Below are 27333 nucleotides of genomic sequence, written 5' to 3'. Positions count from 1 at the left end.
CTGCTCTACCTCTTCCTCCTCGGCAAAAGAGTGACAGGTTGTTTATATATAGATCAAACAAAGCAAACATGAAAAAAAATCTGCTGCAGTTCTAAAAATACTTTCTGTGTATGTTGGAAGGAAGGCAATAGAGACTGAGGTTGTGTCATCTCTTCTCTCACTGACTCCAACTTCCCACAAATGGCTTTGTTTTGGTTGTCAGGATATCAGCCATGCGCATGTAACTGACCAAGGCCTTGCTTGACTTTGCTGCAAATGTCTTTCTTGTCTCCCTCTCACATATACATGCACATGGGTGTGCGCATACAGACACATACACATCAGCATGCTTGCAGGCGCCCTATTCGTCAGTGTCTGGCTCATTCTGCCTTCCTTCTGCCTACAGATTGGAGGACAGAGGTAGTGAGGGAGGGCTGAGGGAGAGGAGAGTTGCGAGGCAAAACGGCTGGTCACATGAGCAGAGATCTGTTTACAAACCCAAGGCAGAGCAGAGTGAGAGCAAGGGGAGGAAGGGAAAGGCGAATTGCAAGCGCTCGCTGAGCACCATTAAGGACTGAGAGAGGAAGAGGGGAAGCCTGCCATGACAAAGCCAGCTGGAGGTGGGAAAGACTAAATACGACACACGCAGACACACTCCTGCACACACACTGCCTTTGTCTCAGATTTTTTTTCTCTCAATTGAACAAGCAGATGGTTAGAGGGAGAGTAGGATCCCCCCTCCTATGCAAACACACACACATGCACCAACTGACACACAAACACACACTCAACAGCAAAATACCAAAGCCAGCTACAGGACTGTTGTTGCATGGAGCTGTCCTCACTTTGTTTGGGCTTAGAGGGAAGCACATCTTTGTTTTTTAAGACTGAGGAGGAATACCCACTGCAAGACCTGAGGACTGGAGGAGGGGACAACAGAGGAGAAAAGAGGGGGATAAGACTTGTGAAAATCCTCTGTTAAAAAAAGCAGCTTTGGGAGGAAGACAAAGCACAGACTAATGCCAGATAATTACCTTCAGTGGACGAGGACTGTCATGTTGAATGGTGGCTGTCATTGAATTTGGAGAAGGGACGATACTGCAGATGCAAAGTGAAGTCAAAGAGGCCCCTTTTCTGCTGGAAAGGTGAGTATTTTCGTCATCCAGCAGCCTGTGTTGTCTATGACATTGTGACTGAGTGAGATTCTGCTTTTCACAATAACAACTCCTGCATAACACATGGTTTGAGGCATGTGAAAAACATTGACTCCTTCTCAACATTTCTTTGTCTCGCCTTCTCTCTCCCTCGTGATGACATCATTCTCACTTGGATCTAGGAGCACATGAGGTCTTCTGTCCTGGTCCAGGCCCCAGTCCCAAATCTCCCAATCTTTACACCGAGTGGTTAATCCAGATTTTGGAATGCTGGGCGTCATAGACTGCTGAGCCAACAAAACCGGACCTCCTGAGGATTTGTGGAATCTGAGCAAATCTCAAAATCTTTATGGTTGTTTTTTGAGGAAAGAACACCACCCTGCAAGAGATCGCTTCAGGTCAGGGTGTCCGTCTCCAGTCTCCAAACAGATCCAGTGTCCTGAGCTCTGGCCCACAAGTTTGGCTCTTCTCCAGCCTTCTCCTGACAGGGCCTGAACTTACTGCTGCTAAGCCAAGAGTCAAATTTCATGCAACCATTCCAATGGTGTAACGGTAAGTGAACAGAATTCTCTGCCAACTCCCAAATACAAAAGGTGGTAGCACGTGTGCTTACTTGTAGCTCATAAACTCCTAGCTGCAGTCTGCAAGCTTTTGGAATCTACATAATGAAATGTTAAATCACTGAGAGACTGGAGGAGTGGAGTTACTAAAAGATGCATTCAAGGTCAAGTTTGTTTATCAGCTATGACGTCTGAGACTGAAGATAATTTATTGTTATTTATTATTTAATGTAATTCCACATTCTTGTTTTGTCACTGTTGACCAATTCTGAAGTTCTTCAATGCTCGATTTATAATTGCAACTCTCATAATGCTACCCTAGGTCTTTCCTACTCTAGCCATCCCCCCTACCATGGCTTGTAAATCCCCCAACCCCCAAACCATGTTAAATTATCCAACCCGTACCCCCCAGAGTGTGCAAGCTGTACTCATTGATCCCCCCTAAAGAGAGACACATGGACATCAAGAGGCTGACAACGAGCATCCTCGCCGCAAATTAATAGGAATACATGTGGCGTGTGGAAGTGGGGCTTCCTCTGCTATTGTTTTACCAAATGGTGCTTTAGTCCCCCGGGGTCATTCTGTCTGATAGACCCCACCCCCTGCCACCTGCAACATATATACACACACACACACACACACACACACACACAGTGTATCTGTCTACCAGATACACACAGACAGACCACACACCCGCACCCCTCCATCCTTCAGTCACACACACACTCTCCCAGTCACCTCAATGGAGTCTGTGGAACAGATGGTGGTGTGGCGGAAGTGCCGTCTGTCCTCCATGTTTGTCTTGTTCACAGCCAATTAACGGGGAGTCCTATGAGCGCCTCAGTTGCCACCACAGCACCCAGGACAAACCTGCTTCCAAACAAATGTTTTTTTGTTTTATAATAAGGAGTTGAGCCAACGCCCAATATAATCTTTGTCAAGCAAACATAAGGCACAATTTTGTATCAGTTTGCAGACCAAGACTCAAAACCTTGTGACACTAAAACCCTGTGTTGGTCATGAAGATTTGCATTGTAGTTAATGATCAACAATCTACTTCACTGCCAAGAGTTCTCTTCCTCTTCACTGTACGCTTTAAATACTGTTTTTTACTGCTTGCTAATGGCTAACTTATTCATCGATAAAGCAAAATGATTTACACAGACCTCAATGCTCTCTAACCTCATAGCAATGCAATTGTTTGTACAAACTGCAGATTCTAAACTGAACCATTTAGGCCTGCACTGTTGTCATTGTCAATACAGGGTGGTTAAAATGGGAAAGTACATAATGAACTCGAACAACTGGATATATTTGTTTCAGTAGCTCTCTGTTTTTGTATATCCTGCTAAAAAGCCTGAGGCTGTGACAAACAACAACTGTTACTCACCAGATGATAATCAAGCAAAATGGCAGTATAGAAATTTTAGAGGAAGATGTATTAAACTTTTTCATGCAAACTTATCGGACCCAGTTTAGAACATGTTAAGTATGTTAATTGTACATGCAAACTCCTCCTTGCAGGGTGCCTGTGTGGTTTGGCTTCTCGGTGCTCTGAACACTACTGCAGCATGACGTCTGACATCTATCACCTCCCGCTCAATGTGTATGTCATTGTGCTGGGCATCGGCCTCTTCGTCTTCATGCTCAGCCTCATCTTCTGCTGCTACCTTTTCAGGTAGGTAGAGGAGGTATCAGAGGAAGATGGACTGGGTGATTGAGAAATTGAATACACCAGGTCAATCTAGTTAGGAATGTTTTGGCAGTTTGAACAAGAATAGGGTTACTTAAAAATACTCAAAAACAACTATTATAATATGATGAGAGCAGCGATCATGCTGCAAATTCCGGGATCGCTCTGAAGAGCAGACAAATTTGCAATTATTGTATAAATGTACACTTGTAGCAAAAATAAAATCAAACAACACTTGTGTTAAAGTGTAACTTTGAATAAACTAGCGATGGTAAGGACCATTTTGGATGGCAAAAGATAGTAAAGCCAAGCTCCAAATTCAAATGAAAGGCACTCCCTAACCACTTGACTGGAACAAGTCAACAACAGAGCTATGGGGGAGGAGCCCAGCACATATCTTTGTCATCTCTTTCTCTATCAAGCAACCATAGACTGTATAAAACATGAAGGTAGTCTCAGTGACTTTTGAAGCCCATCAATGGTGTTCACACACTAACGTTTAGTCTACCTGGTAAAAGGCAAAGAGCTGTAGCTGAGGTGGCCCTTAAGCCCCCTGTGTATGTGTTTTTGGGGTCTTTGGCAGCCAGCCTTAAGTGGACACTCTAGGAACAGCAGTTTATTTTAACAAGCTAGCTAGCTTCAGCTTGTGGAAGTGTGCCCATGCACAGTAAGTGAAAGATCAGAGTGTGTGCACAACACATGGTAGACAGAAAAGGTAGAAAATCACCAAGGAAAATTATTGGACAGGCCTATTATATCTCTGTTAGCCCCAGATGGAATACTTTTTTTTAGTTTTTTGATGAGAATTTAATTATAATAATAATTGTTGATTGCGGACATAAATAGATTTTTATCAAGTATAACAATAATGTTTCTAAAACTAAATAGCTAACCATAGTTTTGAAAATGGAGCTAAAACTTGGTGCAATGTGAAAACCTTTGATACTTATGAACCCCAAAAGAAATCACAAACTCTGCACTTCCACATTCAGCCAGCTTATGTTTTAGTTTTCCACCCAAAACTCAAAGCAGACCAACAAAGATAGTGACTAGTAGTACTGTGGATGTTGAACTAACATTCATCACATTACCTTGCAAACACAACAACAAGTGCATAATAGTGTTGCTCTGTGTATGCTGGGCGTGCAATAAGCAACTATTTGTTCACCACTTGCCATATAAATTTAAGACTTTAGACTTTAGACTTTATTGTCCCTGAGGGGAAATTATTTTCCACAGCACCGTTACTGTCCAAACAGACAAGTCCCACCAAAGAACATTCATACACAGAAAAACAAACAGAATTAGACAACAGTCAAGGAGGTGATAATATGTCAGTTTTGTGTTTGCAGCTTGTTGTGCTGCGCCACTGGGATTAAAAAATATAGTTAGTGCTGATTTGAATACAAAACTGTTGTGTAACTTGTATTTTCCTCAGATATAAATGACTAATAGTCCTAAAAATACAATATCAGTAACTTGTTTTTTGGACTGCAGTGTACTACTGGTTAACAGTATACAGAGTTGAGTTCTGATGAACAGCATGCATGACTTAAAGGTACACTCTGTAGATTTGGTAGTAAAATTTGAAAGCTGGAGAAGAGAAACAATTCTATGCTATATTCTGGACTAAATACACAAAATTTATTTAAAGGGAAAAATGGGTCACTGGAACACTGTTTGGCTAAAAAGCTACCAGGAGAATTACGGTTTCACTGTTGCGAGCCCACCGCCATAGCGTCTCACGTAGCATTTTATCTTCAGACAGTGTTACAGGGACCAAATTTTCCTCTGAGGACAGTTTGTGTACACAGTTATGAACATAAACCACCAAACCTGTACATTTCTCCAACTTTCCCATTTCTCTACCAAAACTCCATAGTGCACCTCTAATTATGTGGCTTACGATATTTGTTTTGCCAGTGACTCCCTAACATGAAACCTGTATCTCCTTTTTGTGACTTCTTTTGGCTGGTTGCATTTCAATCAACTGAGCCCTAACTGCACAGTTCAAGTACACTTCTTTGGTACAGATGTTGTTGTCTCTCTGCCTCTCTCAGGTTGAAACAACAAGGAACGCGGGAGCAGTTCAGCTACAATGAGGTATGTTGCTGCTCTATGTGTCACAGTGGTTGAACATGTAGCACCAGCTTCTGAGGCAAGTTAAAAATACTACTATAGCAGTTCACACTGTTATCGTGCGCTCTGAAAGCCAACAGCACCCTTTATAGCTGACCATGACCCCATATATGTAGCATTACTTTCACTCTGATTCAAAATTGTTAACCAAGCAGGTAGCAGGGTGTGACAATGTGGAGCCGTAAGTGTGGCAATAGTTGATGACATTGTTTATGGCTTCAGGGAAGGTTAAACTCCATCCAAGCTATCTGAATTGTCGGCATTAAAAACATTTTCAAACCATGCAACAAAAAATGTGCTCCAATCTTGCAGATATTTTTAAGCTAGTGAAGTCAGGACATTCAATCCATTTGAAGTGTTGTTTTACACTATTGATTTTATGCCAACACAGTTGTGCTGACACATCATTCACATGACCCATTGCTTCTCTCCCTCCTTTTACTTTCTCAACTGTAGGTGGTGCTGAAGGGAGCCAGCAAGAAACTTAGCCTCCTTGGAGTAAGTCTGTCATTCTGCAAAACAAACAATCCTGGAAGCTGTACATCCTTCATTTTTCCCACACTGCATCTGTGCTGCATCAGATGACCCATTAGGAGTCGGGAGGATTTGATTTGTTAACTCAATCAAGTCCTCATCTCAAATCTGATTATCTTGCTGCACACACTGCGTCCTGAGAATTTTTAGTCAGCCATCTAAAATGCAGCCTTTCAAAGAAAAGTGAGTGTCTGCCTGACTCTCTATTTGTAGCAGAATGTAGGACTCCAGGAATAACTGTGCTCATTCAAAATGCATCATCAAAGGGTCTTGTCAGTGTCCTTAAAAGATGGCTTTTTAAGTACTGTAATTTTTCCAGGGCAACAGCGGGTTTGAAGGTAATATTGAGTTTTGATTTCTGCTTAAGTACAAGGAAAGGATGAAATAAGTCTTACTTTTAAAAAAAATAGTCATGATAAAAGTGCTATTTCACTTCACTTTCATTGGCTTATACTTATTTAGGTCAAATTAAATACATTTGCTGCTCAAATTTGCAAATGCTGATGTCCTTGGCTTAAGTGAAATAGCTAACCACTCCAGTGTAGGCAAAACAATTAAATAGGCCTTCATTAAGAAATAGAAAACAAACATCCATACCTTGCTTTAATTTCTTCCCTGAAAGAACGCACCACACATAGACTAACCTGGCTGTTAATTCCGTTTTTAAAAGAAACATAATCCCACACAAAGAAATTACCTTACAGATGTTTTGTTCTTCTTGCAGCAAACCTGTGCTGTGTGTCTGGAAGAATTCAGGACCAGAGATGAACTGGGAGTGTGCCCATGCTCACATGCATTTCACAAGAAGTGAGTGCTCCTCAACTGGAAATTATAAAGATATAAAGAAATATAATGTTACAGTTTGAAAAACGGTAATTTGCTTTACAAATAATGTTAAGGAACCGGAAGCTGTTTGTTAGCTTAGCATTAACAAACAATAGCCTACCTGAGTCCTTCGCTGGTTGCCCGGCAACGTCTCGTCGAAGTCAAAAGTTACTGCGCACTTAAAAAGTTTAGTTTTTCATAATTCTATTTAAACCCTGTAAAACCTGGTCGTGTTGACCTGCTGCATTTCAGATTTTTGAACAGACTATGCTAACACGTTTTTACATAGCTTATAAGGTGCTAGTAGACCTGTGTGTTTATTTTTCTTAACTCAATGGTGAATGCATTAGGCAGTATATTAGACTACTTCTTATTTCCGATATCGAACGGCTTTATCAAGCTCTTTTACTAACATTTATGCATTTGAGGATAGACCCTGTTAATATGATAATACAAAACGAGGGAGAAAACCCCAACATAATTAGTATCCTACGTTTTTTTGGAAAATAAAAAATTAAATAAAATCACTGACAGCATTGTATTGTTTTTTATATTCTTCCTTAATCAGTCATTGTTTTTTTTCCTGTTAGGTGCCTGCTTAAGTGGCTGGAGATCCGCAGCGTGTGCCCCATGTGTAACAAACCCATCCTCCGGCTCCACACAGACAATCCCCAGGGGGCTGAAGGTCCAATGGACCCAGAAGAGGTGTGAAGGAACTCCGAAAGAGGAAACTTCCCCATTCAGAAAAAAACCCATTGAACACACAAGGGATGATGGACAGTGGCCATCTTTAGGACATCTCACATGAAATGTTGGAAATGATCTCAAGTGGCCGCCCTCACTGACCTTTGAGCAATATGCCTTTGTGAGAATTGGATATTGACAGCGCCAAAACTATTTGGTCTGATCATTGAAAGGGTCGATGAATAGGACCTTCTCATAAAAAAGCTCCAAGTTCTACTTCCATATTGCACTGTTCATCAATAAACATGACAGGAAAAAAAAGGAGCCACATTAGAGAGCAGGATATCATTGCCACTGTCAAGGACGACTAGAGCAGCACTGCCAGAGACAAACACTTCGGGCTTTGAGCAGAACATCAGAGAACAGGATCATTATGGATACCTCTAATATCTCAGGGGTGTTACCAAAACAGCCAGCACAAACCATGTCAGTCACCCTATAACCTTGTGCCACACATGCATCGTCAATACTGCCAATGTAGGTGAAATTCTCCAGCAGTCAGAGCTAGCCACAACCCTCCGGCTGAACACAAGACCAGCGGGATTACAACCATGAAGTAGTAGACAATATTGTTACCAACTGTGTCCCAGGCCCTTCCCTTTTAAAAGAGACTGATAGAAAACTAGTCTTGCCTGTATGTATCGTATGTAAACATGTCCCTATATATTGTTATTTTGTATTTGTTGCTTTTAAATAAAACGTCACGTAATGTATTGTAATGGTGTTTGGATTTATTGAAGGGCTGATAAAGATTATTAGAAAATCCTCCCAAAAGTTTATAGAAACATTTAATAAATCCATTTAAAATACATCGAGTCATCATACATACTATTCTAAGCTCACACTTATTCTCACAAAACTTGCAAAAATGTTACTGATGAAATGTTAAATCACAGGTTGTTTTTTTTTTAACATTCATATAGGATTACAGCCCAAGTTACACAGTTTTGTTGGTCGCATCAAACCCAGACTTTCCGTTCCCCAGTCAAAATTGATTACGAAAAGCTACATTACAAGATAAAGAAGTTGACTAAGGAGGAATCTGGGGGAGAAGCCTGAGCCATAAAATACTACAGAAGAAGTTAAGTCTCAGATCCAGTTCAGCACACTGCAGTCCACACACCAACACGATGTCATTAGTTGGCAGCCTCGGTTCCTTTAGCCTCCACAAACTCCATGGCCTTTTCTTTGACTGCCTGGATGCTCTGCGGGGTGCCGTGCTTCTTCTCATATTCCAGGTAGCGTTTGAAGAAGAACTTGATCTTTTTCACTGAAACACTCAGGTGGATCACACGATCAAAGAGCGCCCTGCAGGAGAAAGGAAGTTGGATAACTCCATGAATAATTCCTTTTGTGTGGTCTCAAAAAAACAATCCTTATGCACTTAAAATATCACGTATGTTGCTTTTTACCATTTACAACTGTTAAGGCTGATGAGGTTTGATGCAATGGCATTTTTTTTTTACCAATTAAGGTCAGAAAGCTAATTTGAAGGCAAAGGGCTTCTGCTCACCTGACGTCCTTCTGTGATCCATGTTTGACTGTGAGGTCGATGAAGACGGACCAGAGGTCTGTGCGTTTTGGGTAACTTGTCAGGACTTTGTCGAACATGGTGCGACCTTTCTCTGCGTCACCGTAACGGAACTCCAGCTGAGCGAACTTTCCAATCACATCCACACCTGAGGGGGGAAGCATAACAATGTGAAAGAGGTTTAAAACTGTGGCGGTACACAGCTGGGACACAGACGCAGAATCTGCACTCTGACAAGCGTTTGAGGAGGAACCTGCTGGTTTCAATCAATGGTCGTTTTCTAGTCCAAAATTGAAAGACGACATGAAACAGTGTCTGGACATGCCCTCTTACTTTCTTTGGAGGGCAGACTCGTCAGCGCCCTCTGCAGGAGAGTACTGGCAGCGTCACTCTGACCCTGCTGCAGAAGGAAGGTCCCGTAGCTCAGCCACACTGCCTTATTCTGACGGAAACGTTTCACCATCGTCTTATACAGACCCTCCGCCTCCTGGACCGCAACAAGACACAAAGAAGAAAACACACAAAAAGACATGCAGTCATTAGTGGCTGCAAAATACAAAATGTCATCATCTGTCTGAACAAACTGACAGGATGTCTAAATTACTGAAAAGCTAAGGTGAATTGGGAATTTAAAACACCACGTGGATGTTACCTTGATCTTGTGGGACTTGGCGTAGATGTCTGCCAGCTGCTGGTAGACGGGCATGGGCTCACAGAACTGCAGCGCCCTCTCAAACACTTTCTTCAGGCTCTCCTCTGTGCCGTACATGTTCTCCAGGTTCAACAGGGCAACCCACACGTTCAGCTTCTCCTGCTCCTCCCTGCAACCATCATACGGCAACATTTCCAGAGATAATTAACCCTCTAGTTGTCAAAATGGCTGACATCTATCGAAACAGCCACTCACACTAACTTCTCACTCCAAAAGACACTGGTACAAAATTGGTGCAAAAATGAATGAAACAAAAAAAGTACAATTTCAAAAAGGTAACCAGACATCCTTATCTATATGCTGAAAATATATTTTTTAAGTTTGTGCAGCTGTTCCGGTAAAAAAAATGTAACCTTTCTTAATGACACTCGTATAGTGGAATGAAATACAGAACTTAAGTGTTGTCACTCACCTGAAGGAGATGGTTTTGAGGGCCCTCTCGGCCACAGCTCGTGCCTGCTCGATCTGAGTGGCCTGCAGATGGTGAGCCATGTACTGAAGCCAAACCAGGGAGCTGTTGGGCGAGGCAAGGAGCAGGCGCTCGAAGGCGGCTGCATCCTGAGGCCGCAGGCTGGGATCCATCAGCTCCACCTCCCTCTGCACCAGGGCCTTCTCTGCTGCCTTCTTATCCTGCTCCAACTCATGGCGAGACTTCTTCTGGGGCTGCCAAAGGAGTGCAAAACATGCATTCATTTGCTGATTTGATAAAAAAAAAAAAAGAAAAGAAAACAGCCCCCTTTTTCATTGCCATTTTAAGGCGGGGCTTTAATGTCCCTATTACGCCCACTGGTAAATGTAGATTTCAGGCGCAATGGAAGGACAAAGTCACTCGCTGCCGAGCCAGCCTCAGACTAAACCACTAAAGTCATCATCCTAGCTAGCAGGCACCAGAACTACTCAATGCTCTACTAACTGGATGTAAACCAGCACAGTGGACGGATGGCATGGCCTGACGCAGTTGAGTTGTGTGCAGGCTGTATCAGGTTAACCTGGCATATGACCACTCAACCAGAGCAATGCATAACCAGCACAGGCATCATGTGGACGTTAACCTGGATGGAGGACTGAAGGCTGGCAGTGCTAGAACCGTTTACATTAACCACACTCTGCAAACCAAATTGACATCATTAACCCGCTGACGCTGTGCTCTCATGTTTAGCCATGTTACAGAAACACTATTTTCACTGCGTTGAGTGTTTTCATAACATGGATCTAGTCGACGATGTCCGTAGACACGTCCTGCTTCTGCAATGCCGTAACAATGTAAAATCCCACACTGGGGCACCAACATTATGCTGTTCTGGTTCAAAATAAAAGACCAAAGGCAGAATGACGGCTGAGATTTGTTAGCCTGCTGTTTTGGATTTGCAATGTAAAAATGGGTTACAGAGAGAAGGATGTGGTAAGATGCCTCAGCCAGTTTTACCTTGCTGCTTCCCTCTTGGTCCTCTCCATCACTTGAATCTCCCTCCTGCACAGCAGAGGCAGGCTTCAGGGAGTTTAGACCCACATCCCAGGAGAAACCTGCCGCCACCTGCAGTCTGGATGGACCCGATGAGCTCTCTGTCACCTGCTGAGAGAGGGGAGGGAAACCTTTATTTCTCTGAAAAACTATAATTCTTTGTGCCAAACCCATGGAGTCTGTTATAATTTAAAAAAAAAAAAAAAACATGGCGCAGAAGCATGTCTGCTTACTTTTACAGAATCGGATTTGGGTTCCTCTCCGTCCTCCTTATCCTCCTCTTCTCTGAAGTAAACCTCCACTCCACTGTCGCTGTCCTCAGCCCTCGCTTTCGTGGTTTTTCTCTTCTTCTTTGGGACCGGGGCCTCTGCTTGTTTCTGGTGAATAAAACAACAGTAAAGAACATCATCAAGGATTAAATAAACCATAATAACATACTTGTTGTGACAAGTGCTTCTGTGACCATCTGGCTGCAATTAAAGCTGCGCAGTATGCCGAGAGTTGTAAACAGAGGCTCAGATCAATGCAGAATTCATTACCGTCTAAGCAAGAGATAATGTATGAGTGATAACTGAAGATTGTATTGATCCATTTGGGAAATGGTTTTCCTTTGATGGAGTGCTGTTCACCTCCAGGACCTCTGCAAATTATAAGCTTAAGTTTTTTTTAACCCTTTAATGTAAAGCAGGAAGAAGAGAAGGACAGGAGACTGTTACCTGTTTGCTCTCAGACAATGAGCGCTTGGCCTTTTTCTTCAGAGTATCGTGTTTCTTCTTCTCGCCAACGACCAGACGCAGCGGCAGACCCAGAGACTCCGGCAGGACGTCTGACTTTCCCGTGTCCGCTGGGAGCAGAGACAGGTCGACAAACTCCTCCTCTTTGTCAATACTGAGGACGAGAATAGAAAGAGCTGCAGGCTAAAATAGACGTGATGACAGAAGTACACTGCACTGGATCTTTAGAAAAGACACACACCATCAGCACTGCAACACTTAAGATTCTTCATTTATTTTTTTTTGTCCAAAATCTATTTCAAGCAATAGGTCTGATCTGTGCTCCTTTTTTTTTTTTACCTGAGGATCTTGGTGGTGAGCAGGGTGTTAAGACTAAGGTGCTCACAGAGGACTTTGTGGTTTTTGACAAAGTATTTGGTTGACTGCTGAAGTCGGGCTCTTCCTGTGATCCTTCTCGACAATCTAGCAGGAAAAAAAAGTGACATGACGCCGTCTTCATAAACAGGAACTATAGATACATATGTTAACAAGAATAAAAGCCAAATAAAAGTTGTTTCTCTTATAGATTGAAATGCTTATCAACTGTTTGTCCAGATGTCAAAAAGGTTCGATGTAAATATATCAGTGCTGGATGTATTTCTCAGGTACCTGATGAAGACCCCCTGCTCTCCCACAGACTTGACGTAGCCTCGGATGATCTGACCTTTCTTCAGACCGTCTACTGACAAAACCTCCAGGTCCTTCCCCGGCTTGGTCTGCTGTGTGTTGAGCCTGACGACAGAGTCAAAGTCAGCCAGACGTAATCAGGAAGATACCTGTCCTGTGACACTCTGGATATTTTCAAAGCACATGAAACGATCTCCTACCTTGACGGACGTAGAGACAACTGCCACTTGCCGTCTTCACTTGCGAGAAGGCAAACCCTGAGGACACATGATGGAGGGGCCAAAATGGTTCAAACAGATTCCTCTTGTCATACATGATTCGATACTTTTTTTAAAAGCCTGCTCAAGATTTGTTTCTGAAATATTTGCGATACTCAGGAAGCTTTTGGTTCATCTGTTGACTATTACTCACTGACTCATGGACACACACAAGTAAAGCATGCCGCTCTCTTATTGCCTAATGCAAAAATAATACTGATTATTTATTTCTATAAATTTTGAAGACTAGTACATCACATTTTTTCTGCACTCAGTCATTTAAATGCTAAGAAAGAAAACACTTTCTTTTCTGTTCTGAATGCATTATCTTTTGTTATATTGATAGCTGGGAGGGAGGGAGATCACTGTCGGGCGAGCTACAATGACTTTCAATGAGAGCGAGAGAGGTGCACTGTGTCTCCAACAGAAACAGTCTGTGTGCTTTTAAGACAATATACAGACGATCAGAGCAGGCTGGAACATTCAGCACTACCTCCCGTCCTCCCTCCGTTGTTTTGTCGGTTTCTCTCGTCTTCTTAGGAAATGCTTTCTCACTTAGTAAATTATACAGAGACTCTCTGAACCGAAGCAGTGCAGTCGCTGTGGATGAGAGTGATGAAGGAAAGGTGGAAATATAGCCTTGAGAAAGTTGAGTCCCTTCTCCCTCACATGTAGCCCCATCTGTCCCATCAACAGAACTCTCTGTCCTAAAATGTTACAAGCCTGTGTAGCCATAAAAAGGCATCATTTGATTGGTCAATACTTCAAATTTGATGGCAGCATACTTATAATGACTTTACAGTTAGAATAAAATAAGAAACTGTGTGTTAAGTTTCAAATTTTATTCATGTCAAATATGAGTATAGGTATTGAAAGTCTATTTTCGCCCAGCCTTTAAGGGTCGGGGCCAGTTATAAAAGTGGGCGTGTCCATTTCACAATGGCCGCTGCAGGGTGATAAAAGCTGGTTTTTGAAGCATGATAGTTTCATAAAACTAATATCTATAAATTGTTGCTGATATGTCAAAATTGCGCTCCAGTTACCGGTATCCCATCAATAATTTGGGCCTATATTACACTTAAAAACAAACAAGATGACTCGTTTCATTTTGAGTTTCACACACAACAATATCAGAAATTGAAGTACAACTTTTCAAGGCAAAGACTGGAAGGATAAATGAGAGGGTTTCTTTGCTCAAACTCTGTCTGTTAAATATTTCTGCAGCCTGCACTGACCTGAGCAGCTGATCCTTGCTGTAGCCGCCGAGAGGGTTGGGCCTGTACGTATCAGCCAGGTCAGTGACAGAGACGATGCCCGTGCCACCAAAGGGAAGCTTGACATGAAGGCCAACATGTGGCTGAATATTTGTCACCATCCCCAAAGTCACACTGCCTGTCTCCAGTTTGTGGACTCCTGGAGAAACAAAAACAAAACGACAGAAAACAAAACTGAGTTTGTTGGTTTTACTTCTGAAAACAACCTGAAGAAAGAGCTGCAGGTGACAAACGACAAACAGGCAAAGGTGATAAGAAATGAGCTGTTAACTTGAATGACTAGAGGCCGTTTGCACTGAAAACAGTCTGAGCTTCTGTTACCTGTGAGTGACAGCACGAGGCGTTGAGGGCTGGCGCTTGCTTCGACCACTTTGGCGCACACGGCGCTGCCCAGCTTGTGCAGCTTCTCTGGGTGGCTCGCATCCTGAAGAAAAAACAAAAAGGATTTAGACGATGTAATCCACCATGTGCTCATAAAACATATATATTAAATCCTGCAGTTATCTTGGAGGGTTCAATTGAATTAATTCATGTATTTATTTATTAATATCGTTATTGTCCCAGAGTACACTGTTGTTACAATTACAGGTGACAAAATAACTACAGACACAGAGATATACTACATGTGAGGGGCTGGGGCGGCAGGAGCTCTGTAACTGGTTCAAGTCCCAGTGCGGAAAATATGGAAGTTGGTCTGGGCCTTTGTGTGTGAGAGGCAGGTCTCTCAACAACAGAGTGAACACCAGAGACTAATAAAGTGTATCACTTTAAATATGAATAAGTACATTTAACCAAGATTGCACGCTTAGCTTTTGTAACATAGCCTCAGATGACTCTTTTTTTTGAAAAGGTACTTAAAGGAGCATAATTACAAATATCCAGAGATAAGGTGACTCAAAGTAAGGAAAAATGAGCTAAACTAAAGTCAAGTAGCAGTTCAATGAAGTGTTAGGACATCAAAGGAATGTAAAGATCACAGATAAAGATACAACATAATGAAGGTTCCGTCAATTCACTATTTTAACTAAACTAAGTTGAAGGGGTTTTGTCATCAGAATATTTCTAACTTTAGATTTGAAGCAAGTAACCTCCCCTATCATGTAACCCTCCACTGTCACATCTATCCAGTTATCTGCTGTAGCTGCGGAATGCATCTCTCATCTTTTGGTGAGAGCTTTCTTTTCCTGCCACCAGCAAAAAAAAAACTGTATTCATCAAGTCATTTTCCATATTTTACACTTCAGAGGAGGGGTAAAGGGTATTTTGGTGTTAACAATGTGCTGCATTGAATCGTTTATATATTTCCAGTCATTTTGTAAGTTCTAACTTCATTCACAGAGAATATGAAAGTGGTTTACAGCCAGACAGCCACAGTTCCTCCAGCATGGAGGGCTGCTTTGGCATGCTTCGTCTACAGGGAGTTTAGACAGTGAGCGTCTAAAGGGACACGACTGGGGCGTCTGTAGCCTAGTGGTTAGTGCGCACGCCCCAAGCACGGAGGCTGTGGTCCTCCAGGCGGGAAAGGTTGGTGGTGTAACAGTTCTCGGAAAGTGCTCTGGCACCTCTCCAGCTACCAGACCAACCTCCACATTAGGACTTGAATCGGCGACTCTCCGGTTCCCAACCCTTTTCTTAGCCAGGATTTCTAACTATCATCTCACTTTCATGGCATTAAATAAGAATCGCAGACACACCAACTCATAATTCTGATATCTCCTTCTGATTTATAATCATTTGGGTTACTTACCTTTGGATCAGTGATCATGGCCAGCAGTTCAACTGTCCCAGTAACACAAGGATCAATGGTGACCTCCAAAGACTTCTTCTCCAGGAGAAACTGGAGGAAGAAGCCGCAACACAATGGAAGTGAGCCTCAGCAGCATTTTTACTCCTTTAAAGTTAAAAGTTGTTTTTTTTGTAAAATTCAGGTTCTGCATTATCTTACAGTCTCATGATCTTACCTTTGATACAAAGCATAGGATTTCTGCCCCAACTTCGAAGCTCTTTAATTTGTCTTCAGCTTTGACTGGATTGATATCGGTATTCTGGTCGAGTTTGCTGCAGGGAGAAAAGGAAACGCAGAGGTTATTCCACAGTTTATTCAGGTTATAATGACTGTAGTATACCATGGATGTGTTGTCATGGTAATTACAATTCACTTTAAACTTTGACATATAATTACCTTGGGATAAGAGTGAGCTCAGGGATGGTGTATGTGAATTTGGGATGGGAGAAGGGTAAGAATCTGAAATAAGAGAATAGAAACTATTTGTCATTTAATTGCAGACCATCATCACACTTTCTTTTCCACTTTCATGTTGGTTTGAGAAAAGTCTATTCCATTATGTAAAGTGAGACCCTCCAGTAGTTGTTACCTGTGCCTGGAGGCCTCTCGTCCTCCGATGACCCTGGCGGTGAGCTCGCTGCCAACTTTGACTGAGGACGTGGGGAAGGATCCCGCACACACTTTAGAACTCTCTAAAACTTCTGACACATGCACACTTCCTGTGCGCCCATCGTCGAGTGTGACCTGAATGGAGGTAGGCCTCACAGTCTTCACTTTGCACTGCACCATGTCACCAAACCTGTGACCCTTAGACCCTGCCTGGTTCTCTGAGGTTGAGCGCTGTCTATCTGGGTCAGTGCGCTCCCACGCCACTAGAGGGAGCCCCTGCAGTTCTTTGCAGCTTCGTTCTACGACCTCAACGGTCAAACTCGTCCCCACCGTCAGCTTCTCGGACTCGGACCGAAATATCTCGTTCAGGTGATTGCTGGCATGAATCAAAGTCAGCTGTGCGGTGTCGTCCAATGAGATGACGGCAAAGTCTTGGTCGACGTACTCCGTCATGGCTGCGTACTTTGATCCTTCAGTTAACTGGAAATACAAATGAAAACGCACAACAAGGCGCAATCACTACATGGAATCAAGACAAACGGACTGTGAATGAGTGACCTGTGAAAACCGGCGGCTCCCTCCATTAAAAAAAAGAACTCAGGGCAGGGATGCACATTTATATTCAGCCAGAGAGCTACACAAAAAGCAGAAACACGGTCATAGTTTTGAAACTTGTAATAAGTTAACTCACAGATTTCTTCTTTCCCACCAGCTTGGAACGCATGGACACGTGGACACATGAGGTCAGCATGTTAACGTGGAGGACGACTCCCGTAACTTTCTGCCCCGGGGTCAGATTAACATCTGGAAACATCACATTACAGAGGCATGCATTGAACTCACTTTATGGGCAGCCTCATAGCTCACAGGCTTCACGATCACATCATTGATTTTACACATGAAGATCAGTAAATCAGTTGGAGTCTTAGTGCTGCTCGGTCTGTGACGACTTCTGTGTAATGTTTAATATCATGTATAGCATGTGTGAAAACATCTTATGTGGGCAAGAGGAGTCAGTAGAGGAGTGAAATGCTGACGCTTTTTTCTGCTAAATTTCAAATGTTTCTGTTTTGGTACATACCCATGACGTGGTGCTTTGAGGCCATTATGGTAGCACCAGTCATATCATCTGACTTCAAGGTGGCCCCACTTTCCTTCACAGTGTCTACAGTCAGCTTCAGCTTCTCACCGACAGACAGAGCTGCCAGCTGCTGGTGAAGATCACCGTTATCTGAGAGTGGAGACAAACAGAATGAGAGGTTACACTGAGGACTAACTTCAAATGAACTAAGATCTCATTTGGGTAGCTGCAACTCTCTTATTTATTTGATCACAAGCTAAGATAAGAGAAAGGAGATGACACTGCAATGCAACCGTACCTCTGCTGGCTAACATTTCAGTCACAACTCTTCTCTCCTTCAGACCATTAATGAGTCTGGTTTGGGCGTCTCCCTCGGGCAATGCGACTTCTGTAATCTTCAGTGTGACAAGGAACCGCCGCTTTTCCTCATCCAGGTTGGTGACTTTGGCGACCACCGTCTGGCCCAGCTGGAAGACTGCTGTTGCGTCGCTGATGAACTTCTCGGACATAGCCTGCAGAAGAGATTTAAAAAGAGAAAAAATGAACAACGAGGCCTATCATTTCAGGTTAAAATAAACAGCATAAAGCCGTTTACTCACCGACTTGGGTGCAAGACCAATGAGGCCGTACGGGAACTCTATAAAGACGCCGTAGGACATCATGTTCTTGATCCACCCAATCAGCTGCATCCCAACTGTGATATCAGAGAAATCCTTGGCAACCACTTCTTCCTCCAGAGTCCATCTCACTGCTGGTTTCTTGGTGATGGTCTTTAAGAGAGGAACAGCTAAGGAAAACAAACACTTTCCCTCTCTTTATCACAAGGACATGTGTTCATTTACCCACTGAGCACTAAAAAAAGTCAAATATTTCAGACTTTTCTCCCGTGATCACGTTCACAGATCTGTATAAAAAAAGGATACAATATTCTGCTTGTTCTTGTTGCAGCAGATGAGGTCGGAGATTTTGTCTCCCTCCTTCGCGCTCTCCCACAGCAGAGGACAGTTGGAAATGTGATCAGAAAGGTGCATTGTGGGTAACACGGCACGGTTCTCATCGGGGAGGATCGCCACCTCCAGACCGTTGACCAACTTCTTCAACACCCTGGCCTCCAACTTCTGCGTCACAAAAACACAAACGCACGGGTCAAAATGAGACGGACAGGATTTTAAGTAACAGAGACAGACAAACCAGCCGGAGGGTCTGAGACGTACCTGCCCTACTTCACAGTCAACCTGGGGCATGGAAGCTTCTTCTGTGTCTCCCTCCGCCGCAGCCTTCAACGACAGAATCATCTTCGCCTTATCGGGGTCACACTGAAGAACTTTAGCCTTTAATACCTGGAAATCAACACGCACAAAAAAAAAAAAAACATGGTTCTAATGTGTTCCCAAATGAAAAAAAGCTGTTGAACATTTAGCCCTTGATTAAAAAAGGTACAACTCTGAAATACCACTGCCAAAAAAGGATTTTAAAAATGGTCTATACTGATGTTATAATTAGGTTATTCACAACTATGAAGTAGTACAAAGACACAGCTGTGTTGAATTCTTGATCCATAGCAATGGTCTGCTTTTCCTTGATGGGATGAATTGTTGTGAAAAACAAACCATTGCTTTGAAAAGAGAGTGATACTAGTGAAGCAGCTTGAACCCTGCAGGACTAACTGTAATCACACCAACACGTAGAGACTAGTCTGGTTCATTTGACGTTTGTCTGAGGAAAAACAAAAGAGACGTTGAGAGGTACAATAATAAGACGCTACGAAGAAAGAAAAAGGAAACACTAGCGGAACACTTCATGCGGACACAGCGGAGTTTAAGGACTGCACAATGGAAAGTAAAGTGGGGCAGCTGTGGCTCAGTGGTAGAGTCAGTCGCATCTCAACCGGAAGGTCGGGGGGAGTCACATGTCCAATGAGTCCTCCTACACGAGCTCAAGTCCATTTAGCATGACGTGGAAACAGACACTGACAGGCCCTGTGGCCATCGAGCATTTCTATCAAAGCGCCAGCGTCTTATTTCAATTGTTTTCAACGAGTAGAGTGTGTTTGCAGCCGAAAGCGGCCGTCTGAAGAAAGCTCCCAGCATCTTTTTTTTTCTGAGCGCCTTTTTTTTTTGCGGCCATTCCGAGCGCTCAAGTTAAAGATCTTTCAACTATTCAGAAAGGCTCTGTTAACATCACCGGCGCTCTTTTCCAAACAATAAGATATTCCCCGTAGTGTTGCCGTCTACTGACCGTGTCTTATACCTACATACTCTGTGCTCCGTGTCTGAACGGGAAATAAATCATCTAAAATCAAATAAAAACAGTAAAAAGTGACGGAGCAGTGTCGATCACACAGCAGCCGTTGTCATAGAGACAGGGCAGACGTGCAAGCGCTCCCGGGCCGCGCACAGCCAACGGGGAACTTACAAGGCAGTAAACTCAGTCAGCTTCCACGCTGGACCATTTTGCCTTTCTCACTTCACCATCGGTGGAAATGTTCCATTCAATGTGAGAAATAAAAGTTAGCTCGTTTTTTAAAAAAAAAACCTGCAGGGTTAACCATCGGACGCAGCTCAAAGTATAGATTCCAAATTTGAATTTATTTAGGGGCCGTATTCAATTATTTCCTTAAATTAATCCAATTATTTTGTGTCAAATTACTGATAATGTAGAGTGAGCTGTTTGTTTTCAGCCTAAATCTGATAAGATGACAGAAAATAAGGTCAGTTCTCAACGATATACCGAGCTAAGCAGAAGAGAGAAATGTTCTTTAGCATAGAACATAACGTTTCAACAAGACTGTAAATAAATAATGAACAAGGGCAGACATGTTGTCATTTCATCTGGAGAGATCCCTCTGTGTCCATGGTGTCTGACCCCTCACCTGGCCCACGTAGAAGATCTCCTCAGGACTGATGATGGGCTCAGAGCTGAGCTCGCTGAGCGGCACCAGACCCTTGACGTCGTTGTAGAAACGAACAATGCAGCCAAATTCTTTCATGGTGACGATGTAGCCGTGAGAAACGCGGCCAGGGCGGGTGTCTGTGTAGCTGAGGAACAGTGGCAGGGAGCTTTCGACCATGGCCTTCTTTCTGGTCAGGTACAGCATCTTATTCTCCGCGTCCACCGACAACACCTGGATGAACACAATCAGATACAAACACAGAGGATTAACTTTTAAAACATGACTTTTAGACTTTAATATGCAGAGAAGTAGAGAAGGGGACTCACCCGACATTTGACCTTCATTCCCTCGTAGTACTTCTTCTCCGGGTTCTTGAGGATGATGTCGGACAGGTGGGTACGAGGCACGAGGCCCTTGATGTGGTCAGACAGATGCACCACCATGCCATGACTGAGCAGGACTGACACGGTCCCCTGGAAGGCACACAAACATAGGAGGCAGTGTGAGACTGACAGCAGATAGAGGAAGAGTGACGGAGGAGACAGGAGCACTCTACAGAGAGGGTCACGTAGTCTGTGTGCCACTTTAACCTTCATCTTTAGAAGCTCCCTAACTGTGAGTAACACTGATGTCACACTGCCCCGAGGCATCCCACTGATTGATTTCAAATTGTTTTATTTGAGTTCCAAAGCTGAAGACCTTTTTATATGACTCTTTTCATTAGCTGGAAAACGGAGATGATCTTTTCTTACCTCTACAACCTGACCGGCCTGCAGGTCCTGGTATCTAAAGAAACACCTGGCGATCACACTCCTGAAAACAAAGAGAAGGTTTAAAGTATATTCAATCAGAAAATAGAGGTCTGTGATAACTGTGGAGTAAGAAAAAGACTAAAGAGGTACCACTTACTTTCGCAGAGTAGCGAAATGAATTTGGTCCATGGGGCTGTAGTCCAGGATCCTGCAGGTGTGCTCAGATTCGGCCAAGACTCTGTTATCATTAGCTGGGGCATTCGCCTCCTTCAGGTGGCTCCACTGTCAGGAGGGACAGAACTGGTTATTATCCAAACATCTTTAGTTATATCTCACATTTAAAAAAAACAAAAAAACTTTGAAATTTATCAAAGTGCTGGAAAATGTAGAAACACAGCGGATTAAAAAAAAAAAAAACACTATAAAATACATAAAACCTTATAAAGCACATACAAGCCATGAAACCTCCTAAAAGACAAAAACAGTAAACAAGAAAATAAAAACGACACAGAAAGACAGAGACCACACAACTGTCATTTGGAGTTAAAGCCAAAGAATAAAAGTACGTTTTCATACGATGTGATTTAAAGGTTGGTGAGGTGCGGGACATTGTTATATCAGGAGGTAGCTCATCCTGCTGAAAAAGCATGATCACTTCTGCTTTCAGTCTGATCTTTAAGACAACAAGAAGAAGCCGATCAGCAGACCTCAAAGTCCTCGAGGGGGTTCAGACTTGCAAGAGGTCAGAAAGGTACAGAGTTCCTACTAGACGTGGGGTAAAAAATCGATACAGTATAGTATCGCGATATTTTGTGTGGCGATATTATATCGCCTCATGGCGGCCAAGAATCGATATTTTTCATTTGCTTTTTTAATATTTAATTGCTGAAGGGGTTGGACAATTCATTTAGAACCAGTTGTATTGTTAAGAAATCATATTTCAGTTCAATCAGACTGAAATACAAATAAAAAGACTGAAGTGAGATGAACAGACTGAGAAGTTTTTCTTATTTGACAAAACAGTTCTTGATTTAGTTTAGTGTAGTGGACATAATATGCAGGTAAAAAGATTAATCGCAATATATTGTATAGCAATTCTCAGCATATCGCAAAATGTTAAAAATCACAATAGAATCGTATTGTGTCTTGAGTATCGCGATACTATCGCATCGTGGGGACTCTGGAGATTCCCACCCCTAGTTTCTACAAACCCATTAAACTCACACTGGTCAAATGAACTGGTGCTTAGGCACAGTACGCGTTGCCTCTTAGTGTGGGAGTCTGTCACTTAGCTTATCATACCTCCATTTCTCTTTTTAAAGCACAGTTTTTTTTTTATCTAACTGAGACTATATGAAATGCTTCATGTTTTTTTTTTTATCTAACTGAGACTATATGAAATGCTTCATGTTTTTTTTTATCTAACTGAGACTATATGAAATGCTTCATGTTTTTTTTTTATCTAACTGAGACTATATGAAATGCTTCATGTTTTTTTTTTTTTAATCTAACTGAGACTATATGAAATGCTTCATGTTTTTTTTTATCTAACTGAGACTATATGAAATGCTTCATGTTTTTTTTTCTCTTCTATTTGATTCTGTTTTACTCCATTTGAACTTTAATTGGTACAGGGATTCCCTTCAGGATTATTAAAGTTCTATCTTATCCCATCTCATCATTACCAATGCTGATTCAGCAGAATACTTACAGAGAGTTTCTAAAGCTTTGATATAATCATCATCAGTAAAACTAGATGAATATTTAACGTGTGCCCCTGACTCACATGTACAAAGGCCACCGTCTTGTCCGGTAACTCCAACATGGCTCCAGACATGTGGTGCAGCCTGCTCATCTTGCAGTCCTTCACCACCTCACCGATGCGGTCGCCTACAACAGGACAGGTTTCAATTCTGGTCCCAGGCTGAACCAGGTAACCGCGCAGGCTGAGACCCACCAGACGGGTGGACGACTCCACATACAGCACACGGGCTCGCACCTGGGAGGAGAGATGAATACCAGGATGATCCACTAGACCAGAAAGCTGAAAGCAGTGATTTAGTGTCTCACATAAGTTCAAATCATCCACGTGATCCAGGTCTGCTTTTACCTCAGATCCCTGGGTGTAGATTGATTTTTGGTCCGGCTCCATGTGGAGGAAGTCCACCTGGCCACAGAAGGAGGACAGGAAGTCCAAGAGCAGACCATGTGTGGTCACCTGTAACAACAACATGAAGACTTATTACAAATACACTTTTCTTCCACTGAGTTACAAACAACAACTTTAATAAGAGCAAAGTTTGATAATTCACTGTAGAGTTTGAATATAAACGATTTAGGTTGTATCAGAATTCCCTCCCATTATTAATAACAATTACAGCTCTGGAAAAAATAACACACCACTGCAAAAAACATAATTTTTCTCTGCTATGTGAAGTGGCCATCAGAAGTAACTGATCCCATTCATACGCCGCTGACGTAGCAGTGGGGTTTAGTGTTTAGCCAAATGACACATCCGACATGTGGCTGCAGGAGCTGTGAACCTTCTGCTTGAGAGACGACCGTCTCTTCCATTGAGCCACAGCTGCTCAAGGCTAAAAGCAGCATATTGTTAATCAACAGCGGTGTGGAAGAGCGGAGCACAGCACGCCAAGATGCATGTTGGCTGTGATTTTAAAAAAAAATCTGTTTGACTTAAATAACCACGTCATTTCTGAACTCTTCCTACATTAGTATTCTGCTGCAGTTTTCGCTTGCCTGAAAAATTAGCATCTCTACGTTTTATCAACTATTTTCATTTTCTTCAAACAAAACACTTAAATGAGAATATTTTATTTGGAACTTTGGTAAGCTGGGAGAAAATGTTGCCTCTTTTTTTTGCAGTGTTGTCTTATTTTTTTCAAAAGCTGTATAATCTTAGTATTTATTAAATAAATAAATAAATAAATAAATAACAGAATCCCTTAAATGAATGACGTCTCTACCTTTTTGATCGTAGCTTTGACCAGAAGTCCAGGCAAAAGGTTGGTGAGGTTCCAGCCCTGTGCGGATTCAGCCCAGGCCTGGGCGACGGTCGGGGGGCTGACAGAGAGGCGGACCACGCGACCACTGTTCTTCACCTCCTCCACTTGACAAGTCACATACTGACCCACTTTGAGTTCTGGAAATATGAGAACAATCACATGTTTGAAGAAAAAAAAATCGTGAGACCTCACTGCAACCCCTTCATACTGAGACTGAGTGTATTCTCTGAGTTTATGAAGGAGATCTTAAAACGTCTGTCATACCGCCTGAATTGTCGAGAACATCTTTCACAGGTGTCTTAGGTAGGAAGGCTTTGGCTCCACTGATGCCGATGTCAACTATGTAGCCGTGATCCTCCACACTCTCCACACATCCACTCAAGACCTGAGTCGTCACAAAATAACAATACAACAAAATGTTTGGATAAAAAAAAAAAAAAAAAAAAGTATTATTTTAAAAGCAAATGTGGACGTCAAAGACTCGCTGTAAGGACTCACCATTCCGGCTTTCAGAGAGCTGGAAGTGAACGCCTTGTTGACCAGCTTTGGATTGACTGACAGCTGGATGCTGGGAGAGCCTCCTTTGGCGATGTCCATCTTGTCAACCACACACCTGAGCAGCATGCCAGGGTAGAAGAGGTGAGGCAGAGAGCAGATGTCCTGTGAAGTAAAAGAGACGTCACATTATATAATGAATTTCATTTGGTCCAAGGTACAGAAGGTTACCGTCTGTTTCTAGGCTCCACAGATCAATACTCAGAAACCTGCCCGGAAACTAGAGGATGTAACAACAATACCTAAAAATAGATTTGAAAGCTGACCATTTAAACATTATTATACATTTGGTATCAGTAGCCCACAGCAGTAAAAAAGTGCTGTAACTAAACTCAACCGTCATCACTTCTTTGAACATTCAGAGTGGTGTCCCCATCTGTGAATTCATATTGCGTTACGTTGCAGAGGCACAGCGGGAGCTCCACATAGACACAAAGTCAGAGACGCACACACACGCACACACACGCACACACACACGCACACACAGCACTGTGCTCCCCCTGCTGGCTCTGCTGAAACTGTCTCGCCTCTGTTACTACCTCCAAAGACGGTAGAGAGGGGGGGGATCACTGCAATTGATTTGCAATTATTTTGGTGGGGAGCTGGGGGGGGGGGGGTTTATTGGATAGGATAGCTGACGAGAAACAGGAAATCTGGGGAGGAGAGAGTGAGGGACGACATATAGGATTCGAACCCATGGCCGCTGCAACGTGGACTATAGCCTCCGTACAAGAGGTGTGCCACATAACTGCGAGGCTACCAATATAATAATTATTCATTCACTCATACATTCTATTTTACTGTATTTATTTGTATACCGTTTACTCTCCCCTCTCTTGCTCATCGACTGTTATTAGATCTCTAACCCCAGACCTGTGCTACATCATCCATACATTACTGTAAACATCATTATCTAATGTCTTCCTCTCACTTGATTTTTTGTCAATTATCTTTTCATTTCACTATTAAAAATAAATAAATACAAAATAACGGCGAGGCTATCTGACGTACCTGAGCTAGATTTTTCAGATCATTCGTCAAAACATGTGTGGAACCTCTGTTGATACACAACCCGCTGCAACTAACAAATAGCAGCCTCCACGTGTACAGTCACACCAGTACCTCTGTGTCAGCTGAATCCAGTTGTTCAGTGAGCAGCTTGGTGTAAGAGTCACAGATGTTCCTGATGCTGAGGTGGCCTTGCAGGCAACAAGGAAGGCTGACCGTCACCTCGAAGTCTGTTACGTCCTTCACACAGCCAAGCATCAGCATACCCTCCTTCACATTCTGAGGAATCAAATCAAAAAATACAAACAATATCAAGCCAGATGCTGTGCTCTACGCCCAAACCTTCATTCCTTTATTATCAATAACACATTTACATCAGCCCTCGACAAACACATTACCTTGTTGTGTAGAATTTCCACCTTATTTGTGGCAGCGTTCAGGGTCAGAACTTTTTCTGTCTTTTGCTTCTTGAGTTTCTTCCCTTCATCTTTGGATGCTCCCTTTCTTTTCTTTGTTTCTGTTTGTTCATTTGACTGCAGGAGAGAAGAGACACATTTTACTTCTTCTGTCAGACCAAGTTTGCAAAAATAAGAGCATCAAGAATAACTGATGCAGACTTTCACTTCGGCAATGCGCTGCTTTAAAGCCATGTGTAACCAGATAGTATTTCTGAGTCGTATTCGTTCTCCACAGTAGCATGGAGACAGGAAGATAGAGAAGTCAAGACTAGTACCTGGAACAAGTTGTCCACCTCTGTCCGCTGCACCACTATTTTACTCTCAGTGGTCTTCTTTGTGGTTCCTCCTCGAGGGAAGTCCTCCTCCACAGATGCCATGATTAATGAATTATCAGACTTCTGAGGGGGAAAAAGTTACAGTCATTAAATAAATCATTTCAAAAGTGTTCTTCCGCACACAACAGAATAAGTAAGGTTATAATACGTGATGAGTCTGGATGTAGCCCATCATCAGACCTAGTCAGTTTGTTTGTACATTTCAGACGCTTTGCTGATATTACTTTGGGCTTTAGCAGAAGCATAACATCCTTAAAGTAAGTAAACATTGTCAGCAAGAGATAAAAACGTGCATTAATTCGGTATTGGGAAATTTAACAAAGCTACTAGAAACAAATTAGCACACTCGGGTCCAACACAAATCAAGTTTGAGAGCTGAAAAAAAACTCAGATTGCGGAATAGAAACGCTCGACTATGATTTTAGTATTCGTGTGTCTGTTCTTTCAGTATTTAATATGAAATCTTTCCTTACTTTAAATCTCCTTCTTGTCGGATTCACAACTCACATGTTGTTCAGCAACACGCCATGATCGTCAACCCGGAAGCAAAACTCAAAAGGACGTTCCAA

General features: G+C 42.6%; 2 protein-coding genes across 2 annotated transcripts; one reads left to right on the top strand and one right to left on the bottom strand.

The window, feature by feature from the left end:
• The first annotated feature begins 441 nt into the window (after positions 1 to 441).
• On the top strand, positions 442 to 8341 carry zgc:175214 (uncharacterized protein LOC557610 homolog). Its single transcript, XM_061051155.1, has 7 exons — positions 442 to 1124; positions 1316 to 1685; positions 3218 to 3371; positions 5447 to 5489; positions 5982 to 6023; positions 6784 to 6866; positions 7475 to 8341. The coding sequence occupies exons 2-7, from the start codon at positions 1661 to 1663 to the stop codon at positions 7593 to 7595; spliced, it is 468 nt and encodes a 155-aa protein (XP_060907138.1). The 5' UTR covers positions 442 to 1124; positions 1316 to 1660; the 3' UTR covers positions 7596 to 8341.
• Positions 8338 to 27324, bottom strand: pdcd11 (programmed cell death 11). The gene is made up of 36 exons (XM_061051082.1): positions 27238 to 27324; positions 26705 to 26827; positions 26370 to 26504; positions 26086 to 26250; positions 24907 to 25068; positions 24673 to 24793; positions 24370 to 24545; positions 23496 to 23603; positions 23172 to 23384; positions 21543 to 21667; positions 21386 to 21446; positions 20960 to 21106; positions 20613 to 20864; positions 18955 to 19080; positions 18664 to 18858; positions 18340 to 18510; positions 18039 to 18252; positions 17741 to 17890; positions 17351 to 17463; positions 16640 to 17139; positions 16447 to 16509; positions 16226 to 16322; positions 16012 to 16101; positions 14586 to 14688; positions 14226 to 14403; positions 12934 to 12990; positions 12716 to 12838; positions 12407 to 12529; positions 12050 to 12221; positions 11567 to 11710; positions 11298 to 11444; positions 10284 to 10534; positions 9812 to 9980; positions 9493 to 9646; positions 9142 to 9307; positions 8338 to 8936 (listed from the first exon to the last, which is right to left on the bottom strand). The coding sequence occupies exons 2-36, from the start codon at positions 26804 to 26806 to the stop codon at positions 8765 to 8767; spliced, it is 5445 nt and encodes a 1814-aa protein (XP_060907065.1). The 5' UTR covers positions 26807 to 26827; positions 27238 to 27324; the 3' UTR covers positions 8338 to 8764.
• Between the last annotated feature and the right edge of the window lie 9 nt (positions 27325 to 27333).

The sequence above is a fragment of the Labrus mixtus genome, chromosome 2, assembly GCF_963584025.1.
Source record: "Labrus mixtus chromosome 2, fLabMix1.1, whole genome shotgun sequence".
In the NCBI taxonomy this organism is placed as follows: Eukaryota; Metazoa; Chordata; class Actinopteri; order Labriformes; family Labridae; genus Labrus; species Labrus mixtus.
This window is presented reverse-complemented; position numbering and strand designations above follow the sequence as displayed.

Coding starts and splice junctions, on each gene's coding strand:
- pdcd11 (XM_061051082.1), bottom strand. CDS start 26,806: ATGGCATCTGTGGAGGAGGACTTCCCTCGAGGAGGAACCACAAAGAAG. Junction 25,069..26,085: donor TGGATTCAGCTGACACAGAG/GTACTGGTGTGA, acceptor TTTACTTCACAG/GACATCTGCTCTCTGCCTCA. Junction 9,647..9,811: donor CCAAGTCCCACAAGATCAAG/GTAACATCCACG, acceptor GTTGCGGTCCAG/GAGGCGGAGGGTCTGTATAA.
- zgc:175214 (XM_061051155.1), top strand. CDS start 1,661: ATGCAACCATTCCAATGGTGTAACG. Junction 5,490..5,981: donor AGCAGTTCAGCTACAATGAG/GTATGTTGCTGC, acceptor TCTCAACTGTAG/GTGGTGCTGAAGGGAGCCAG. Junction 6,024..6,783: donor AGAAACTTAGCCTCCTTGGA/GTAAGTCTGTCA, acceptor TTCTTCTTGCAG/CAAACCTGTGCTGTGTGTCT.